The sequence below is a fragment of the Heptranchias perlo genome, chromosome 4 (genome assembly GCF_035084215.1).
Source record: "Heptranchias perlo isolate sHepPer1 chromosome 4, sHepPer1.hap1, whole genome shotgun sequence".
In the NCBI taxonomy this organism is placed as follows: domain Eukaryota; kingdom Metazoa; phylum Chordata; class Chondrichthyes; order Hexanchiformes; family Hexanchidae; genus Heptranchias; species Heptranchias perlo.
In genome coordinates, this window is record NC_090328.1 from 77487002 (window position 1) to 77503836 (window position 16835).

Consider the following 16835-nt stretch of genomic DNA (forward strand, 5'->3'; position numbering starts at 1 on the left):
CTCTCTGGGAACTCCAAGTAAGAAGAGTGATCTTGATAATCAAAATAGTGTGAGTTAGGGCATACATTTCATTCTTGCCCCATTAACAAATTCCTTTCGAAAAATTAAACTCCAGAATATAAAGAATATCTCCATACTACCTCACCAAAAGCATTGTCATCATTCAATTATGTTGCCATTGTCATGCCGCAGCCTCCAAAGAATGTCTATTTAGATTTTGTTACTAATGAACCCCACTTTGTCAGGCTTGAAGACAGTGTTGGAATTCAATTCTCCTGTAATCACTTTGCTATTAAATTAATAGTATGTGTGTTTGAAGGTTCGTTGTGCTAATTTTTTTAAAAAATTTTTTTGGAGAGGGAAGGAGCCCCCATTGAGATGTCATTTTTGTCACTATGACTTCACACGCAATGATGCAATTCTGTGGAATGCAAGGTGTTTCTGTGGGTGTCAATATAGGTATTAGAATACTATTGCTAACAACTTTTCATGAGCATGGGATTTTCCGATTTCTAAAGCTTAGTGCCACACTAGGTGATGCCTTTACCCACAGGGCCAAAGGAATTCTGATGGTAACCTCTTTTTTTAAAAAATATGCACTATGCCCTGGGTCTACATTTATGTTGCCCAGTATAATTGGTCACATTGCAAAAATATAGTTGGACAGAAATGCACAAATTTTTGTTTGTAATCCATAGAATTAACTGATTGCCTGCTTACGTGTATATCTTCCAGCAATCTTTCCACAATTAATTTAGGTGATGTAGCCCATAATTCATTTGGTGTTTTGGTTGGATTTTTTTATACAGTTCATGTTTTAGTTATTAAATTCATATTAGATATTTGCCTCAAAAATATTCTAGAACAGAAGTGTAGAGATGGTTAAACTACATTGGGTTTGCTGACACGAAAGAGAAAATTGTAACTTCTTTAACCAATAAATCTCAAATTCCTGGCCAACAAAATGTGAGCAGCTGCAAAAGTGTTTAATTTAGTCATGGGTATTGGAATTATCACCTGTTTATTTAAATGGATTCCTATCATCTGGGATTTTTAAATCTTTGGTCACCTGCACATGTTCTCCATATAACCTAAGATGATGTCCGTTTTGTTACTTGAGCAGTTCCCCACGAGCACTTTTAAACCTGGCTAGTCACTGTAGTGGAGTGTAAGACAGCCTTTCCAAAGGAGTCTCTCACCAATGCCTTCTGGAGTTACACTCACTTTTGCATCACTGTGTTGTGTGTTGTTTTGCTTTGTCACAAAAGTAGCAGTGCTACGCTTTACATTGCCATGTACTGCTAAAAGCCTCCATCCCACTGCTCGTGTTTCATACATCTTACACTTTTTTGTGTGGACTAGAAAGAATCAGTAAAACCAGATGCCTGCATGTTTAACAATTTTGATGATGTGATACTTATTTTTCCGTTCCTAACCAAATATTTTTGAACTAAAGATGAATTGTGCACAAATTGCTTCCTGTTTTTTCTTCCCTTTTTTTTCTCTCCTCTTTGCATGTTGGCAATCATTATGCTAGGATGAGGTTCTGTGGGGACCAGAAGCCCTCCAGTACCTTACCCAAGGGACCACTCTTCATTTGAGCATAAGCAATAGCAACTGTCAGGCATCACAGCTGAGCCTGGTTATGTCCTCCCTTGTTATCCATGAAGTGCCCTTTCCAGCAGAGATTGCTGGATAGTGATCATTGCAGTAACTTGGGTGGATATTCAGTGCGTCAGTTGTGTCTTCACACAGCATAAAAGGATAAAACCTGGGACCTCCAAGGTCCGTATGTCAATATAACACCAAAACAATACATTCACCTACCAAGACATTAGGGGAACGTTTCCATTTTTTCCTGGTCTTCCTTAATACTACATATGCTCAATGGTATTATTTAAATCAAAATGTTTTCTTATCTACTAAAATATTGTTCTTGGATATTTACATGCTTTTGAGATTAATATTCAATCATTTCCATTACTGGATTGTTATTCCAATTAAACAATATTTTGAGTTTCACTAGTACACTATAAGGATACATTCACACACCCTTTTAGTGTCGCTAGGAAGTCCGAACAAGTAAACCAGGTCGATGGTAGATCGAAGTGATCTCCAGACCCGTCTGTCTATCCCCAGCACCCAGTAGTTTCATACATGAAGTGCTGATCTCAGGCTGCAGTGTAAATGCTGTAGTTGGGTCCCAAAGAGCAGAGTTTAGTGAGGCGAAGAGAAAGCAATTTCCTACTCCTTGAACCTTCTGGGGATGAAGTGCTTGGAATAATTTTGAAGGTTAAATAAAACCAGATATTTTGTGCGGCATGTATTGTGACCAAGGGAATTCCCAGCATTCAGATCAGATTTTGAAGCTGCCTGTGTGCAATGAGGTCTCCAAACCCACAGCAAACTTGGATGTGATTCAGTCAATGGATTATGAATGTACCCTAAAACCTAGTGCATAAGTTGAAAGTTTGTGCACAATTTTTTGTTATGCAATCCTTAGGATTGGCACAAGTGCCAAGGGTGTTTTTTTTCCTCAACAGTTGTAAAAGTCACGGGTGTAACACCATACCTGATTTTACAGTATGACCTAATGCCTGAGTATACAAAGCATTAAATGGTTTCCCTGCAGTAAGCAGCAGCTAATGTGCAGTGTGCTGGAACTATTTTGTACCAAAACACTGGGATTCCAATATTACTATTGTACGTTTAGCTCTTAATGGTTTAGAGTTGCTTTTTTGTTCTAAAGAGTAGTTGAACTATATAGGTCACTCGGCCCATTGGGTCAGTGCCGGTATTTTGTGAGAGTAATCTAAAACTAACCGCACTGCCCTTCTCCCTGTAGCCTTTGCTTCAAATATTTATCCAATTCCCCTTAAAAGATACGATGGTCTCTTAATCACTTCCTGTGACAAAGCATTCCACTCCCCGCATAAAGAAAATTTATGCTAATCTCTCTCCCCACTCTCCTAATGACTTTTTTAAATTGATGATCCCTCATCACTGACCACCCAGCCAAAGAAGTCTTTCTTGAGTCACTACGTTGAAACCCTTCATAATTTTAATAAACGTTTATTAAATCTCCTCTTAGCCTTATCTGCTGCAGTGGAAATAGCCTTAGTATCAAGTCTCTCCCCATAACTATAGTTTCCCATCACTGGCATCATCTTGATGAACCTGTGCTGTATGCTTTATATGGGTTAAATATGCTTTCCATAATGGGGCTCCCAGAACTCCACACAGTATTTTAACTGTGGCTTAACCAATATTTTGTACAAATATATCATTACTCCTGTACTCAACATCCCTATTTATGAAACTCAAAATGTTGGCCTTTTTTATAGCTTTATCTACCTGCACTTTCACTATTTCTGATTAGCCAAATTTATCTGGCGATGAATGTAAGGAAATAAGTAACAGTTGAACATCATTCTTTTTCTCTAATTTTCTTCACTTACTCCTTTTCTTATAAAGTGAGTGGGTAAAATTGCCAGTGTCCATCCGCTAACTTAACCTCACCGTTCATATGTGAGCCTGGACAGCGAGTGTTGGACCACGGGGGCCACCTCAACAAGCCTGTACACATACATTTCAGGGTTTCAAGGATAGCATCAGAAGAAGCCTTGACTGATTTTCTCTCCCACTTCCTAGCCCAAGGACACTGAGACTAATTGAAGCTAAGGCCTTCCCTGTCTGTATGACTAGGGGGGTGGGGGGGGGTGGTGTTGCAATGTAAGCTTTTCCCTTTTCTAGAAAAAGTGTATTGGATTATTGTAGAAGTTTCATTTTTGAGCCAGCGTCAATGCCTTATTGCATTAAATATGTTTTCCTCTTGATACAGTATGGAAGAACACCTTTACACCTAGCTGCTAACTCCGGGAGTCTTGATGTCGTCCGCCACCTCTGTCTTGCTGGTGCTAATGTGGAAGCTGTTAGTTCAGTAAGTTGATTGGATTGATCCTTTTTCTCTAAGCTCTAATTGACTCTAGTTTAGTGCATGCTGTTCATTTTCTCAACTATCTCATCTAAAATCAAAGGAATTAACTGAATACTAATAAATTAGGAATGAGCCTTGACCATGGTGGCTTTTATTAATTTTTTGAACTCAACTCAAAACATTGAAGGGAGAACTAAGGTGGTAATGTTTCTCGATTTTAAAACTGTACCAGTAGAGTAGACTGATTTGAATTTTCTGTGCCTTCAGTTATGTGATGTACTCCGTGAAACAAGACAATATACACAAGATATCCAAAACCTATACATTGCCCCTATCTTTCTGGTGGTATAACCAATTCAAGTAAATGTATGTAAATTATAATGGCCCTGATTTTATTTTTCTCCAATTTTTCTCACCTTTTCACTCCTGAAGGCTGCAAATCATGTCAGGCCTGGCTCCATCAGCAGCGGCTCTCTGATATCTCACCCAGTGGCCATTCATTATAAATAAAAACAGAAAATGCTGGAAATACTCAGCAAGTCAAGCAGCATCTGTGGAGAAAGAAACAGAGTTAACATCTCAGGTTGATTCTGATGAAAGGTCAATGACCTGAGACGTTAACTCTGTTTCTTTCTCCACAGATGCTGCCTGACTTGGAGTATTTCCAGCATTTTCTGTTTTTATTGCAGATTTCCAGCATCTGCAGTATTTTGCTTTTGATTCAGGGCCATTCATTATGTATGGTAGTAGGCTAACTATACAGCCATCAGAGCTCATCCTGAACTTCGCTTCTCAGAGGTCACGAGGTAGTGAGCAGGAATAGGAACCTTGGCTATTATTTTTCTCTTCAGCCTAGCGAAGGATGATGCAAACTGTAGTGACCAACCTGCGCTCCTGACAACTCAGATAATTCAGCACAGACCAATGATCAACCTGCTGGTCTTTGAGTTACATTTACCTACTGAACTATTGAAGGGTTTATTTTATTGACATCTACAAAATTTAAATATCTGGTTGGTTGAGTTGAGATATACTGTGTGGTCACACAGCACCCGTGTAGATATATGCATTTTATATGTCCTGATGAGTCATGGTGCTTGCAACAAATCTTTCTGATTCTTGCTAGCTAACTGAATACTATTGGAATTATAAATTTTTTGACCTGTTTAAATGGTTATTACTTTAGTGAAGTTGTGTTGTGTTCCTTTAATCTATAGTCACAAAATAGTTTGTACACATTCCTCTATTAATTCAAACTGCTTGACTCCTTACATATTTGTTTAGGCAAATCTAGTTATTTTCTGAAACTTCAGGACACTTGATTTGATTGAATTTATTTTAATAATTTATATGGTGTAGCACAGCAAAAAAAAAATTAAATGCAGAAAATGTTAGAAATACACAGCAAAATCAGTCAGCAAAGAGAAAAGATGGGTCATTGTCATTTCAGGTGTGTAGCCCTTCATCAGAACTCAAAGCTCGAGGCGTTGTGGCATGGTTAGAAAAAGAGAGAAAAATAAAGAAAAAAATGGTGACGATTGCAGAGGGTGTAAATAGATTAAATGGCCTGCACACTGCTTAATAGATGATATAAAAGATCATCAGTGAGATGATGAGAGATATGAAAAAGACAAAAGAATGTGCAAATATTGGAGGGTGAAATGGCAGAGAGGCCCAGGCAAACAAGAAGGTTAAAAAATAGAGAGAAAAAGGAATAAAAAGCAAGCTGCAAATTCAGCAGCTCAGAAAATGCTACCAAAACACACTGAATCCTTGTGTCCTGACAGAAGAAAAAGCTGGCCAGGCCCCTCTCAGCACTTTGTTGTGTAACTGAATTTAAGCAGTGCAGACCAGGAATGCCCCAGGCTCAATCCCCACACTGTGCAGGAGTAGTTGATATCAGCCAGGTGGTGGTGTGGCACCAAACTGGCTTTGGCCTCTCTGCAAATTGATATCCAGCAGCTCCAGATGTAGGTGTGTGTATGTAGATGTCGTGATGCACACCTGCAGGCGAATAGCCTGCTGACGCTCGCTGTCTAGGCTTGCAGGTGGATAATGGGGTGAGGTACCGGAGAGCATACATTATTCGCAGTACCATCTTTAGGTGGGGAGAAGAGAAAAAATTAGTTGGGGGGGTGGGGGGGGAAAAGAAAAAGTGTCCTGCGGGTTGGTGTGCCAACAGATGAGGTATTAGCATAATGGAAATCTGTCTTGTCTGGTACCCAAGTGCAATTTTTCCAAATCCTTCTTGTGATCTCAGCAGTTAACTTGTTGTGATTCATGAGATCTCTGTCTCTTAACAAATTGCAGCTAGATGCAAGTGAGTGTCATTTACTGTACCAAAAGTAAAGCATTGATATGTGAATAGCAAATATGTATATAGGTATTAAGTTTCCAATATTACCTAAGGCAAGAAAGATACTGAAAAAGCCCAGGTACGAGCTCCAGGGTAAGGAAAGCTGGGTGGGTAAGTCCATGGTGTTCTAGACATACAACTCTTGGCTGCTGGTTCGAGGGACTTGACTGCTTTGTTGACCAGGGAATGCTGCCATGTACAGGAAAGGGAGAAGTTCTATACATTCATGTTATTTTGTAATTATCCATTAATAACTGACAGAAAATCATGTCAAAACATGTTCTATGATGGGGAATATGCATGTGAAGCTGCATTTGGTACACAAAGGATTGAATCTGCCTCAACTTTCACAAATGAAGCCTTGCTGGTAATGCTACACTGTTAGCAGGAGCTAAGGAACGTGGACCCAAGTCTTATTGATCAGTGCTGCTCTGAACAGGTTTATAACCACTGTGGCAGTATTGTGTATTTTATATTTTATAGACATTTTACAAAATCAGTGGAAATAAAAATGTGCTGTATCAAACAAGTAATCAGTTTTAATTCCTAAAATTCCATTTTTAAAAAGAATTAGATAACACTTGTTCCTCACCTATTGAAGTAACTTTTAAACCCCCACCACAAACCACCACCTTAGAGGTTTACGTTCAGCAAAAGTCACCTTCATATAGGGCCTTGTCGCTTGCCAAGCATATTGGTTAAATTGCAGGCACGCCGCCCTGAATTTGGTGTACATTATTTATAATGAATGGAAAATCATGGCAGGTCATCCATGATTTAATGGTATACCCGGCCAGCAGGCAAGGCTCCATGCTGGTGGCACGAGTTCTAAACATTACCCACTATGTGTATACACCATTTAAAAGCTGCCCTTTTTGTTAAATTTGCAAGAGTTGGTAGTTTGTTCACATTTAATTTAGGAAGCATAAATGAAACTCTCCTGTAAATATTGAAGTGAGGTGCAGTTGAAATCTTAATTGCACACGGCACAAGCAGAGCATGATCCTCATTAGATCCTGTTCAGATTAAGTCACTTGATACTAGTCATGTGTATTTTGGCTGAAAACCAGTGACTGAACAGCAAGAGCAATAAAATCAAAGTGTGAATGTGTGAGCAAGGACATGGGTGGAAAGGTTGTAAAGCATTCTGCATTTCTTCCAACAAGAGTCGTTTTTTAGATCAGCACAACTGCAAAGATGTAAATATGAACTTGAGAGATATATGCTTATAGACCCTTTTTTTTAAGTAAAGCAATTGTTGATCACAGCAGAGCTTTGAAATTGAGCTAATTAAATTTCAGTAGTGAAATGCACAAATTAGTACGTGTGTCCCTGAGGTGGTGGTATGAGGATTTAATTTGTTAGAACACCACGACCTGTAACAGATCTAACAAAAACAATTCCCATGATTTATAGTTTGGAGCAGTGATTGCTCAGGTGGTGATTCTGATTGAAGTGTCAAGAAGTTCCACGAGCCACCAAAATGATGTAATTCTAAATACAAAAGCTGAAGCAAGGCAGAGGACAGTTTTGTAAACTGAGTGCAATATTACATTTGGGCTTGTTCCCTCATTCAGAAAATGTTTGAAACATTAAAATAACTGAAGAGTTCCCCATTGGATAAAGGAACTACTTGGTGTAGTACTCGCCCATCATCAGAAGGTCCCAGGTTCAACAACAACAACTTGCATTTATATAGCGCCTTTAATATAGTAAAAAGTCCCAAGGCGCTTCACAGGAGCGTTATCAAACAAAATTTGACACCGAGCCACATAAGGAGATATTAGGACAGGTGACCAAAAGCTTGGTCAAAGAGGTAGGTTTTAAGGAGTGTCTTAAAGGAGGATAGAAAGGCGAAGAGGTTTAGGGAGGGAATTCCAGAGTTTAGGGCCTAGGCAGCTGAAGGCATGGCCGCCAATGGTGGAGCAATTAAAATCGGGGATGCGCAAGAGGCAAGAGTTGTAGGAGCCCAGAGATCTCGGAGGGGTGTAGGGCTGGAGGAGGTTATAGAGATAGGTAGGGGCAAGGCCATGAAGGGATTTGAAAACAAGGATGAGAATTTTAAAATCGAGGCATAACAGGATCGGGTGCCAATGTAGGTCAGCGAGCACAGGGGTGATGGGAGAATGGGACTTGGTGCGAGTTATGATACGGGCAGCAGAGTTTTGGATGAGCTCAAGTTTAGGGAGGGTAGAAGTTGGGAGGCCGGCCATGAGAGCATTGGAATAGTCCAGTCTAGAGGTAACAAAGGCATGGATGGGGGTTTCAGCAGTAGATGAGCTGAGGCAGGGTGGAGACGGGCAATGTTACAGAGGTGGAAGTAGGCAGACTTGGTGATGGAGCGGACATGTAGTCGGAAGCACATTTTGGGGTCAAATAAGACGCCAAGGTTGCGAACAGTCTGGTTCAGCCTCGGACAGTGGCCAGGGAGAAGATTGGAGTCGGTGGCTAGAGAACAGAGTTTGCGGTGGGGACCAAAGGCAATGGCTTTGGTCTTCCCAACGTTTGTTTGGAAATATTTGCTCATCCAGTACTGGATGTCGGACAAGAATGTGACAAATGAGAGACAGTGGAGGTGTCATCAGCGTATGTATGGAATCTGACGTGTTTTCGGATAATGTCGCCAAAGGGCAGCATATAGAGGAGAAATTGACGGGGGCCAAGGATAGATCCTTGGGGGACTCCAGAGGCAACAGTGGGAAGAGAAGCCATTGCAGGTGATTCTCTGGCTACGACTGGATAGATAAGAATGGAACCAGGCGAGCGCAGTCCCACCCAGCTGGACAACGGAGGAGAGGCATTGGAGGAGGATAGTGTGGTCAACTGTGTCAAAGGCTGCAGAGAGGTCGAGAAGGATGAGGAGGGATAGTTTACCATAGTCACAGTCACATAGGATGTCATTTGTGACTTTGATGAGGGCTGTTTCAGTACTGTGATGGGGCGGAAACCTGATTGGAGGGATTCAAACATGGAGTTGCAGGAAAGATGGGCATGGATTTGGGAGGCGACAACACGTTCAAGGACTTTGGAGAGGAAAGGGAGGTTGGAGATGGGGCGGTACTTTGCAAGGACAGTGGGGTCAAAGGTGGGTTTTTTTGAGGAGGGGGTGATGACTGCTGATTTGAAGGGGACAGTAGCTAAGGAGAGGGAACAGTTAACGATATCAGCTAACATGGGGGCCAGGAAGGGAAATTGGGTGGTCTGCAGTTGGGTGGGAATAGGGTCGAGGGAGCAGGAGGTGGGTCTCATGGTCAAGATGAGCTCGGAGAGGGCATATGGGGAGATAGGTGAGAAACTAGAGAAAGATGTGAGTTCAGGGCTAGGGCAGGGGTGAACTGTAGGGGAAATTTGGCTTGGTGGGCTAGGGGAAGGGAGGGAAGTGGCAGAGGCAGCTGAACAGATGGTCTCAATCTTAGTGACAAAGGAGTCCATGAGCCCCTCGCACTTTTCGCTGGAGGCGAGGGTGGAGGGGAGAGGGGTTTAAGACGACTGTTTTCAGTGGAGAAGAGAAGCTGGGGGGTTATCTTTACATTCCAGGATGATCCACGTTCAATTTCTGGTGTGTGCTAAGTGTAATTGAGACAGCAGATGAGGTGCTACTATTAGCTGAGGAAGGAGAGAAATCAGCTGAGGTTCCTGATAACCAGTCAGCCTTGTTGGAAAGTGCATTTGTGTGAACATTGTTTGTAGATAGGGTCGAGTCTGACTGGGAATCCTCCAACAATTGAAGGCTAACAGACGATAAATGGCCATTTGAGCGAGGTACTGAAGGGCTGCTTGCACCCATGGAACTGTATCCCAACAGGACATAGACTGACTGGTGAAATGGGCAGACACACAACAGATGCAATTTAAAGCAGCTAAGTGTGAAGTGCTGCACTTTGGAAGGAAGAGTGAGGAGAGGCAATATAAACTAAATGGTACAATTTTAAAGGGGTTGCAGGCAAGTTGATGAGGCTGTTACAAAAGCATACGGGTTCCTCAGCTTTAAAAATAAAGGCATGGAGTACAAGAGCGAGGAACTCATGTGAAACTTTTATAAATCACTGGTTAGGCCTCAGCTGGAGTATTGTGTTCAATTCTGGATACCGCACTTTTTAGGAAGGATCTCAAGGCCCTGGAGGGGGTGCAGTGGAGATTTACTAGAACAGTTCCTGGCATGAGGGACTTCAGTTACATGGAGAGACTAGAGAAGCTGGGGTTGTTCTCCTTAGAGCAGAGAAGGTTATGGGGAGATTTGATAGAGGTGTTCAAAATCATGAGTTTTGATAGAGTAAACAAGGAGAAACTGTTTCCAGAGGCAGAAGGGTTGGTAACCAGAGGATGCAGATTTAAGGTAAGAACCATAGGGGAGATGAGGAGAATTTATTTTAACGCAGTGAGTTATTATGATCTGGAATGCACTGACTGAAAGCGTGGTGAAAGCAGATTCAGTAATAACTTTCAAAAGGGAATTGGATAAATACTTGAAGGGGAGGAAATTGCAGGGCTATGGGGAAAGAGTAGGGAAGTGGGACTAATTGGATAGTTCTTTCAAAGACCCGGCATAGGCATGATGGACCGAATAGTGGTCTCCTGTGCTGGAATATTTCATGTTTCGGGGAGGAACAGGGAAAGTTTTTTTTTAATTAAAGGTTGGGCATTGCACATATGTTAGAGCTACACCAAATAAACTGAAAGTGACGTACAAAACTGAAAAACCCTTTATCTGAAGTCACTAGTGTTCAGGATAAAAGTGCTAATATTCCTGCCAATTAGTAATGTGAGCATGGGGAGATATTTTGTGAAGCTTTTTTCTTCCTCTTTGTTCTCTGCAGTCATTTACTTATATTATGCATTCATCCAGAAAAGCTGTATTTGAATATGGTTGTAACAGGAACTAATTATTAAGCAATCAGTGCAGTGAATCTGGTTCATTTCAAAATCTTCCTGAGTGAATTGCTAAGCAGCTCTTGACTGAACGTCTGGTTACACAGTTTGCTATCTTTCATATTCTACCCCGAGTGTGAAAACAAAATCCACTGATTGCCAAGTGTCACTTTTCACAGGTTAAATATGAAATTAAGCGGAAATCAAAATAATTGGATTGATTGCTGGTTGTTTAATAGGATGGAAGAACTGCAGAAGATCTTGCTAGAGCAGAACAGCATGAACAAGTTGCCAACCTACTTGCCAGACTTAAAAAGGTAACGTGTGTGTATATGGGAGATCTTAACAGTGAACATATGTTTACTCACCTTTCCAGCAACACTTTTGGCAGCTTGTACTTTGCCCTCCCACAGTGGTATCTCCATGAACATGTTCCCATGAAATGGTCAGGCAATTAAACTAGAAATCCAAAGGCTGTACAATGTTGGAATGATTTTAAATTTGTCAGAAAAATAGTTTCCTAATACAGTTTAAACTTGGAGTGTCTTTGTGACTGTTTATGGGAAAAGAGAATAGCTACTATATAATAACACTATACCAGTAAACTGACTTTCATACGTGGCCACCAGCCGATCGGTAATATAAATGGCACTGGATTTGTGCTGCCAGAAGCAGAATGCACCAGCAAAACATAGGAACAGGTGTAAGTCATTCAGCCCCTCGAGCCTGATCCACCATTCAATTAGATCATGGCTGATCTGTACCTCAACTCCATTTACCCCCCTTAGCTCCATATCCCATGATATTCTTGCATACCAAAAATCTATCGATCTCCAAAAGAGGTGGTTTTAACCTACATTTCGGGCAGTGCTGCTTCCACCATAAATGCGAAGCAGTTTACTATTTTAGGCAAACACAGCAGCAACGCAGTCCATCCAACTGAAGTAGCCACGCATGTCCCATAACAGGCCAAAATGAGCTTGATGTCATTTAGCCAGTGCACACTTTACTGGAGTAGGTACCAGCCCGGGAACGGTGGTTGTTTGTGACTTTAAACCTGTTTGCCGATATGTTGTTGTTTTAAAGTGGATCTGACTGCACTGTCATAATTAACCCACAATATAAATAGAATGAGCTCTACAGCAATGACATTGCAGAATCATTTTTAGAAGTGGTTTTTCCATATTAGTTCAGCATTAGTGTGTTTAATCTCGCCCACCGCTACGTGATGTGCCGTAGGCTTCACTGGTCACCTTTAGTTGCCCATTTTACCCGTACATTCAACAGATCATCTTATCAGCTGATAATAAGAACTGTTACGAGCCACATACCCACCCAGCAACCAATGTGATTTTTTTTAGATTGCACTGCTGCTTGCGAGGTTAGCCTTCCCAGTTCTGTAAAGTTATTCTGTAATTTATCTTGTTTAAAACACAATTGTGATACATAAGTTACTAAATGCATTTTAACTGTGTGTGTGTGTGTGTGTGTGTGTGTGTGTGTGTGTGTGTGTATGGAGATAGTTCTGCCATTGTAACAGCAATTCAAATCGCGGGAGTCAGCTGTCCCTGATCACCAACCACCGTCGGCCAAAACAATAGTTAGGAAACTACAAAATAAGACTGTAGTAGGATGGGATAGCCACAGGAATTTCCATTTTTATTTTATGGAAATTTAGCCTTATAGGTCCACCTAAGCTTACATCACCATTGCCAAGAAGGTGTGCAAGTGGTACCACGTGAATGGAGCATCCAACCTCATTTTGTTATTACCCCTGTTGGGGATGATGCCACAACCACTGCCTGGCATATTTCAGATCATGAACTCAGCAGTTTTCTCTACTGTAACTCCCATGAAGCTGACCATTGGTGCCCTTATGCACGGAGGTGGATTTTGCAGCTCTGGGAACCTAGATGTTCTTGAAGTCATTCTGTAATATATGGTATATAATAATCATTTATCATAAGCACACAGGTCCACTAGACCCCCGAGTCACATAGACACTACATGAAAATTTCAAGCACTCCAGTCCCATAATTTCTATTTTTTTTTACACAGGCTTCCATGTCCATAATAGTGGATGCATTGGTGATCATCTTCCAAAATTCCATAGACTCTGGAACAGTTCCTACAGATTGGAGGGTGGCAAATGTAACCCCACTATTTTAAAAAATAGGGGGGAGAGAAAAAACAGGGAATTACAGACCAGTTAGCCTAACATCAGTGTGGGGAAAATGCTAGTCTATTATGAAAGATGTGATCACAGAACACTTGGAGGGCATTAACGGGATTGGACAAAGTCAGCATGTGTTTAAGAAAGGGAAATCATGCTTAACAAATCTACTGGAGTTTTTTGAGGATGTAACTAGTTGAATAGATAGGGGAGAACCAGCGGATGTGGTGTATTTTGGATTTTCAGAAGGCTTTTGATAAGGTCCGACGCAAGAAGTTAGTGTGCAAAATTAAAGCACATGGGATTGGGGGGATTATACTGGCATGGATTGAGAATTGGTTAACAGACAGGAAACAAAGAGTAGGAATAAACAGGTCTTTTTCCGGGTGGCAGGCAGTGGCTAGTGGGGTACCGCAGGGATCAGTGCTTGGGCCCCAGCTATTCACAATATATATCAATGATTTGGATGAGGGAACTAAATGTAACATTTCCAAGTTTGCAGATGACACAAAGCTGGGGTGGAATGTGAGCTGTGAGGAGGATGCAAAGAGGCTCCAATGTGATTTGGACAAGTTGGGTGAATAGGCAAGACCATGGCAGATGCAGTATAATGTGGATAAATGTGAGGTTATCCACTTTGGTTGTAAAAACAGAAAGGCAGATTATTATCTGGTGATAGATTGGGAAAAGGGGAGGTGCAACAAAACCTGGGTGTCCTTGTGCACCAGTCGCTGAAAGCGAGCATTCAGGTGCAGCAAGCAGTTAGGAAGGCGAATGGTATGTTGGCCTTCATTACAAGAGGATTTGAGTACAGGAGCAGGGATGTCTTACTGCAGTTATACAGGGCCTTGGTGAGACCACATCTGCAGTTTTGGTCTCCTTATCTGAGGAAGGATGCCCTTGCCATAGAGGGAGTGCAATGAAGGTTTACCAGACTGATTCCTGGGATGGCAGGACTGACGTATGAGGAGAGATTGGGTTGACTAGGCCTATATTCACTGGAGTTTAGAAGAATGTGAAGTGATCTCATCGAAACATATAAAATTCTAACAGGACTAGACAGACTAGATGCAGGGAGGATGTTCCCGATGGCTGGGGAGTCCAGAACCAGGGGTCACAGTCTCAGGATATGGGGTATGCCATTTAGAACTGAGATGAGGAGAAATTTCTTCACTCGGAGGGTGTGGTGTACCTGTGGAATTCTCTACCACAGAAGGCAGTGGAGGCCAAGTCATTAGATGTATTCAAGAAGGAGATATGTATATTTCTTAATGCTAAAGGGATCAAGGGATATGCCATATACCTGGACCAGCCATATAAATACTGTGGCTACTAGAGCAGGTCAGAGGCTGGGTATTCTGCGGTAAGTGACTCACCTCCTGACTCCCCAAAGCCTTTCCACCATCTACAAGGCACAAGTCAGGAGTGTGATGGAATACTCCCCACTTGCCTGGATGAGTGCAGCTCCAACAACACTCAAGAAGCTCGACACCATCCAAGATAAAGCAGCCCGCTTGATTGGCACCCCATCTACCACCCTGAACATTCACTCCCTTCACCACCGGCGCACCGTGGCTGCAGTGTGCACTATCCACAGGATGCACTGCAGCAACTCGCCAAGGCTTCTCCGACAGCACCTCCCAAACCCGCGACCTCTACCACCTAGAAGGACAAGAGCAGCAGGCACATGGGAGCAACACCACCTGCACGTTCCCCTCCAAGTCACACACCATCCCGACTTGGAAATATATCGCCGTTCCTTCATTGTTGCTGGGTCAAAATCCTGGAACTCCCTTCCTAACAGCACTGTAGGAGAACCGTCACCACACGGACTGCAGCGGTTCAAGAAGGCGGCTCACCACCACCTTCTCAAGGGCAATTAGGGATGGGCAATAAATGCTGGCCTCGCCAGCGACGCCCACATCCCCTGAACGAATAAAAAAAAAAGGAGATATGTATATTTCTTAATGCTAAAGGGATCAAGGGATATGGGGAGAAATCAGGAACAGGATACTGAGTTAGACGATCAGCCATGATCATTTTGAATGGTGAAGCAGGCCCAAAGGGCCGAATGGCCTACTCTTGCACCTATTTTCCAGGTCACAAAATTTTAACAGGAAAATAAAAAAAGCTATCCATTAATAATCTATTGACCGCTTAGGTGATTTGAAAATTGGGATACAACAGCGTATATAATACAATAGTTGTCTCAAATAGACAGAAAAGCTTTTCAGTTCAAACCCGGAGGAACATCCAGTAATTGGAAGACTGTCTTGTTTGAGTATAGTAGGCCAGTGTGTTTCTGATGATTAAGATCCTCTTTTTAGATTACAGAAGCGTTTGAAGAAGTAGCTTTTCTTTCATCATGTCCTCAGCTCACGATGCAGCTGAATCCACCACTTTTATGTTACAGGACAGATTGCACAACAGTTAAAGGAAGAACTTGCATTTAAATAGCATCTTTCATATCCACAGGACGTCCCAAACCGCTTCACAGCCGATAAAATGCTTTTGAAGTGTAGTCACTGTTGTCTTGTGTTGTAGGCAAAAATGGCATCCAATTTGGGCACAGTAAAGTCCCGCAAATAGCGATGAGATAAATTGCCAGCTAATTTTTTTTAGGACACGTTAATTGAAAGATTATTGTTGGCGAGGACACTGGGCGAGCTCCCCTGCTGTTCTTCGACAAGTGCCGTGGGATATTTCACTTCCACCTGAACAGAGATGGGACCTTGGTTTAACATCACATCCAACACCTCTGACAATGCAGCACTCACTCAGTACTCCACTGAAGTGAAGCAACAAATAACTTTGCATGCAGTTATTTGAAATGACTAGTTCACAACTTCATCTGTTGATCTTTTCCAGAAGGTTTGTATAGAATGCTAACTGGGAAAAATGCATCACTAGCCTGAGCAATCAGCCCACTTGTGGTCAGAAAAGAAGACCCTCTCCCTGTAGTAGCAGTGTTTATATTGGCCCCTGAGGTATTATCGCATCCAGAGTGGGTAGCACAACATCGCCTATTATACAGTCTGCCGCCACCATTTTTAAAAAAGCAATAGGGCTGTAGGGCAGGGCTAAGTTAATTTTTGTGTGTTTTTCCAAATAAGGTAGTTTATATGCACCATGCAGTTGTCGTGCACAAAGCAGTTATGACTTTGCATTGCATTGTCTGAGTCCTTCTGAGTTCATACAGACTTCCATTCTTTTCTACTGACACCTACTGAAAGAAAACTGAACTGCTTTTGAATATTTATCTGTTTCAGATTTGCCCAATTATTTTTGTCTTTTACTGCATTATAAAAAGATAAAGTGCATCTGCATGTATACTCCTTTCAGTATTAGCTACAAGGTTTCAGATAGTGTTTAATTTATTGTGGTCTACATTTATATATTGAAATTTCTCAAGGCACTATTGTCGTTTGTGTCAAATTCCTCTTTGCTATTTTAACAAAGTTGTTGACTTTGTTTAAATAATGCACACGGGAATTTAAAAT

The 16835-nt window shown here is 41.7% G+C and overlaps 1 protein-coding gene across 1 annotated transcript in view; it reads left to right on the top strand.

Moving 5' to 3' along the window:
• Positions 1-16835, top strand: part of dapk1 (death-associated protein kinase 1) — a 176104-nt gene that overhangs the window by 126889 nt on the left and 32380 nt on the right. Inside the window, exons 18-19 of the mRNA XM_067983180.1 lie at positions 3842-3940; positions 11402-11479. Coding sequence (XP_067839281.1) covers positions 3842-3940; positions 11402-11479 — 177 coding nt within the window. The remainder of the gene's footprint in view (positions 1-3841; positions 3941-11401; positions 11480-16835) is intronic.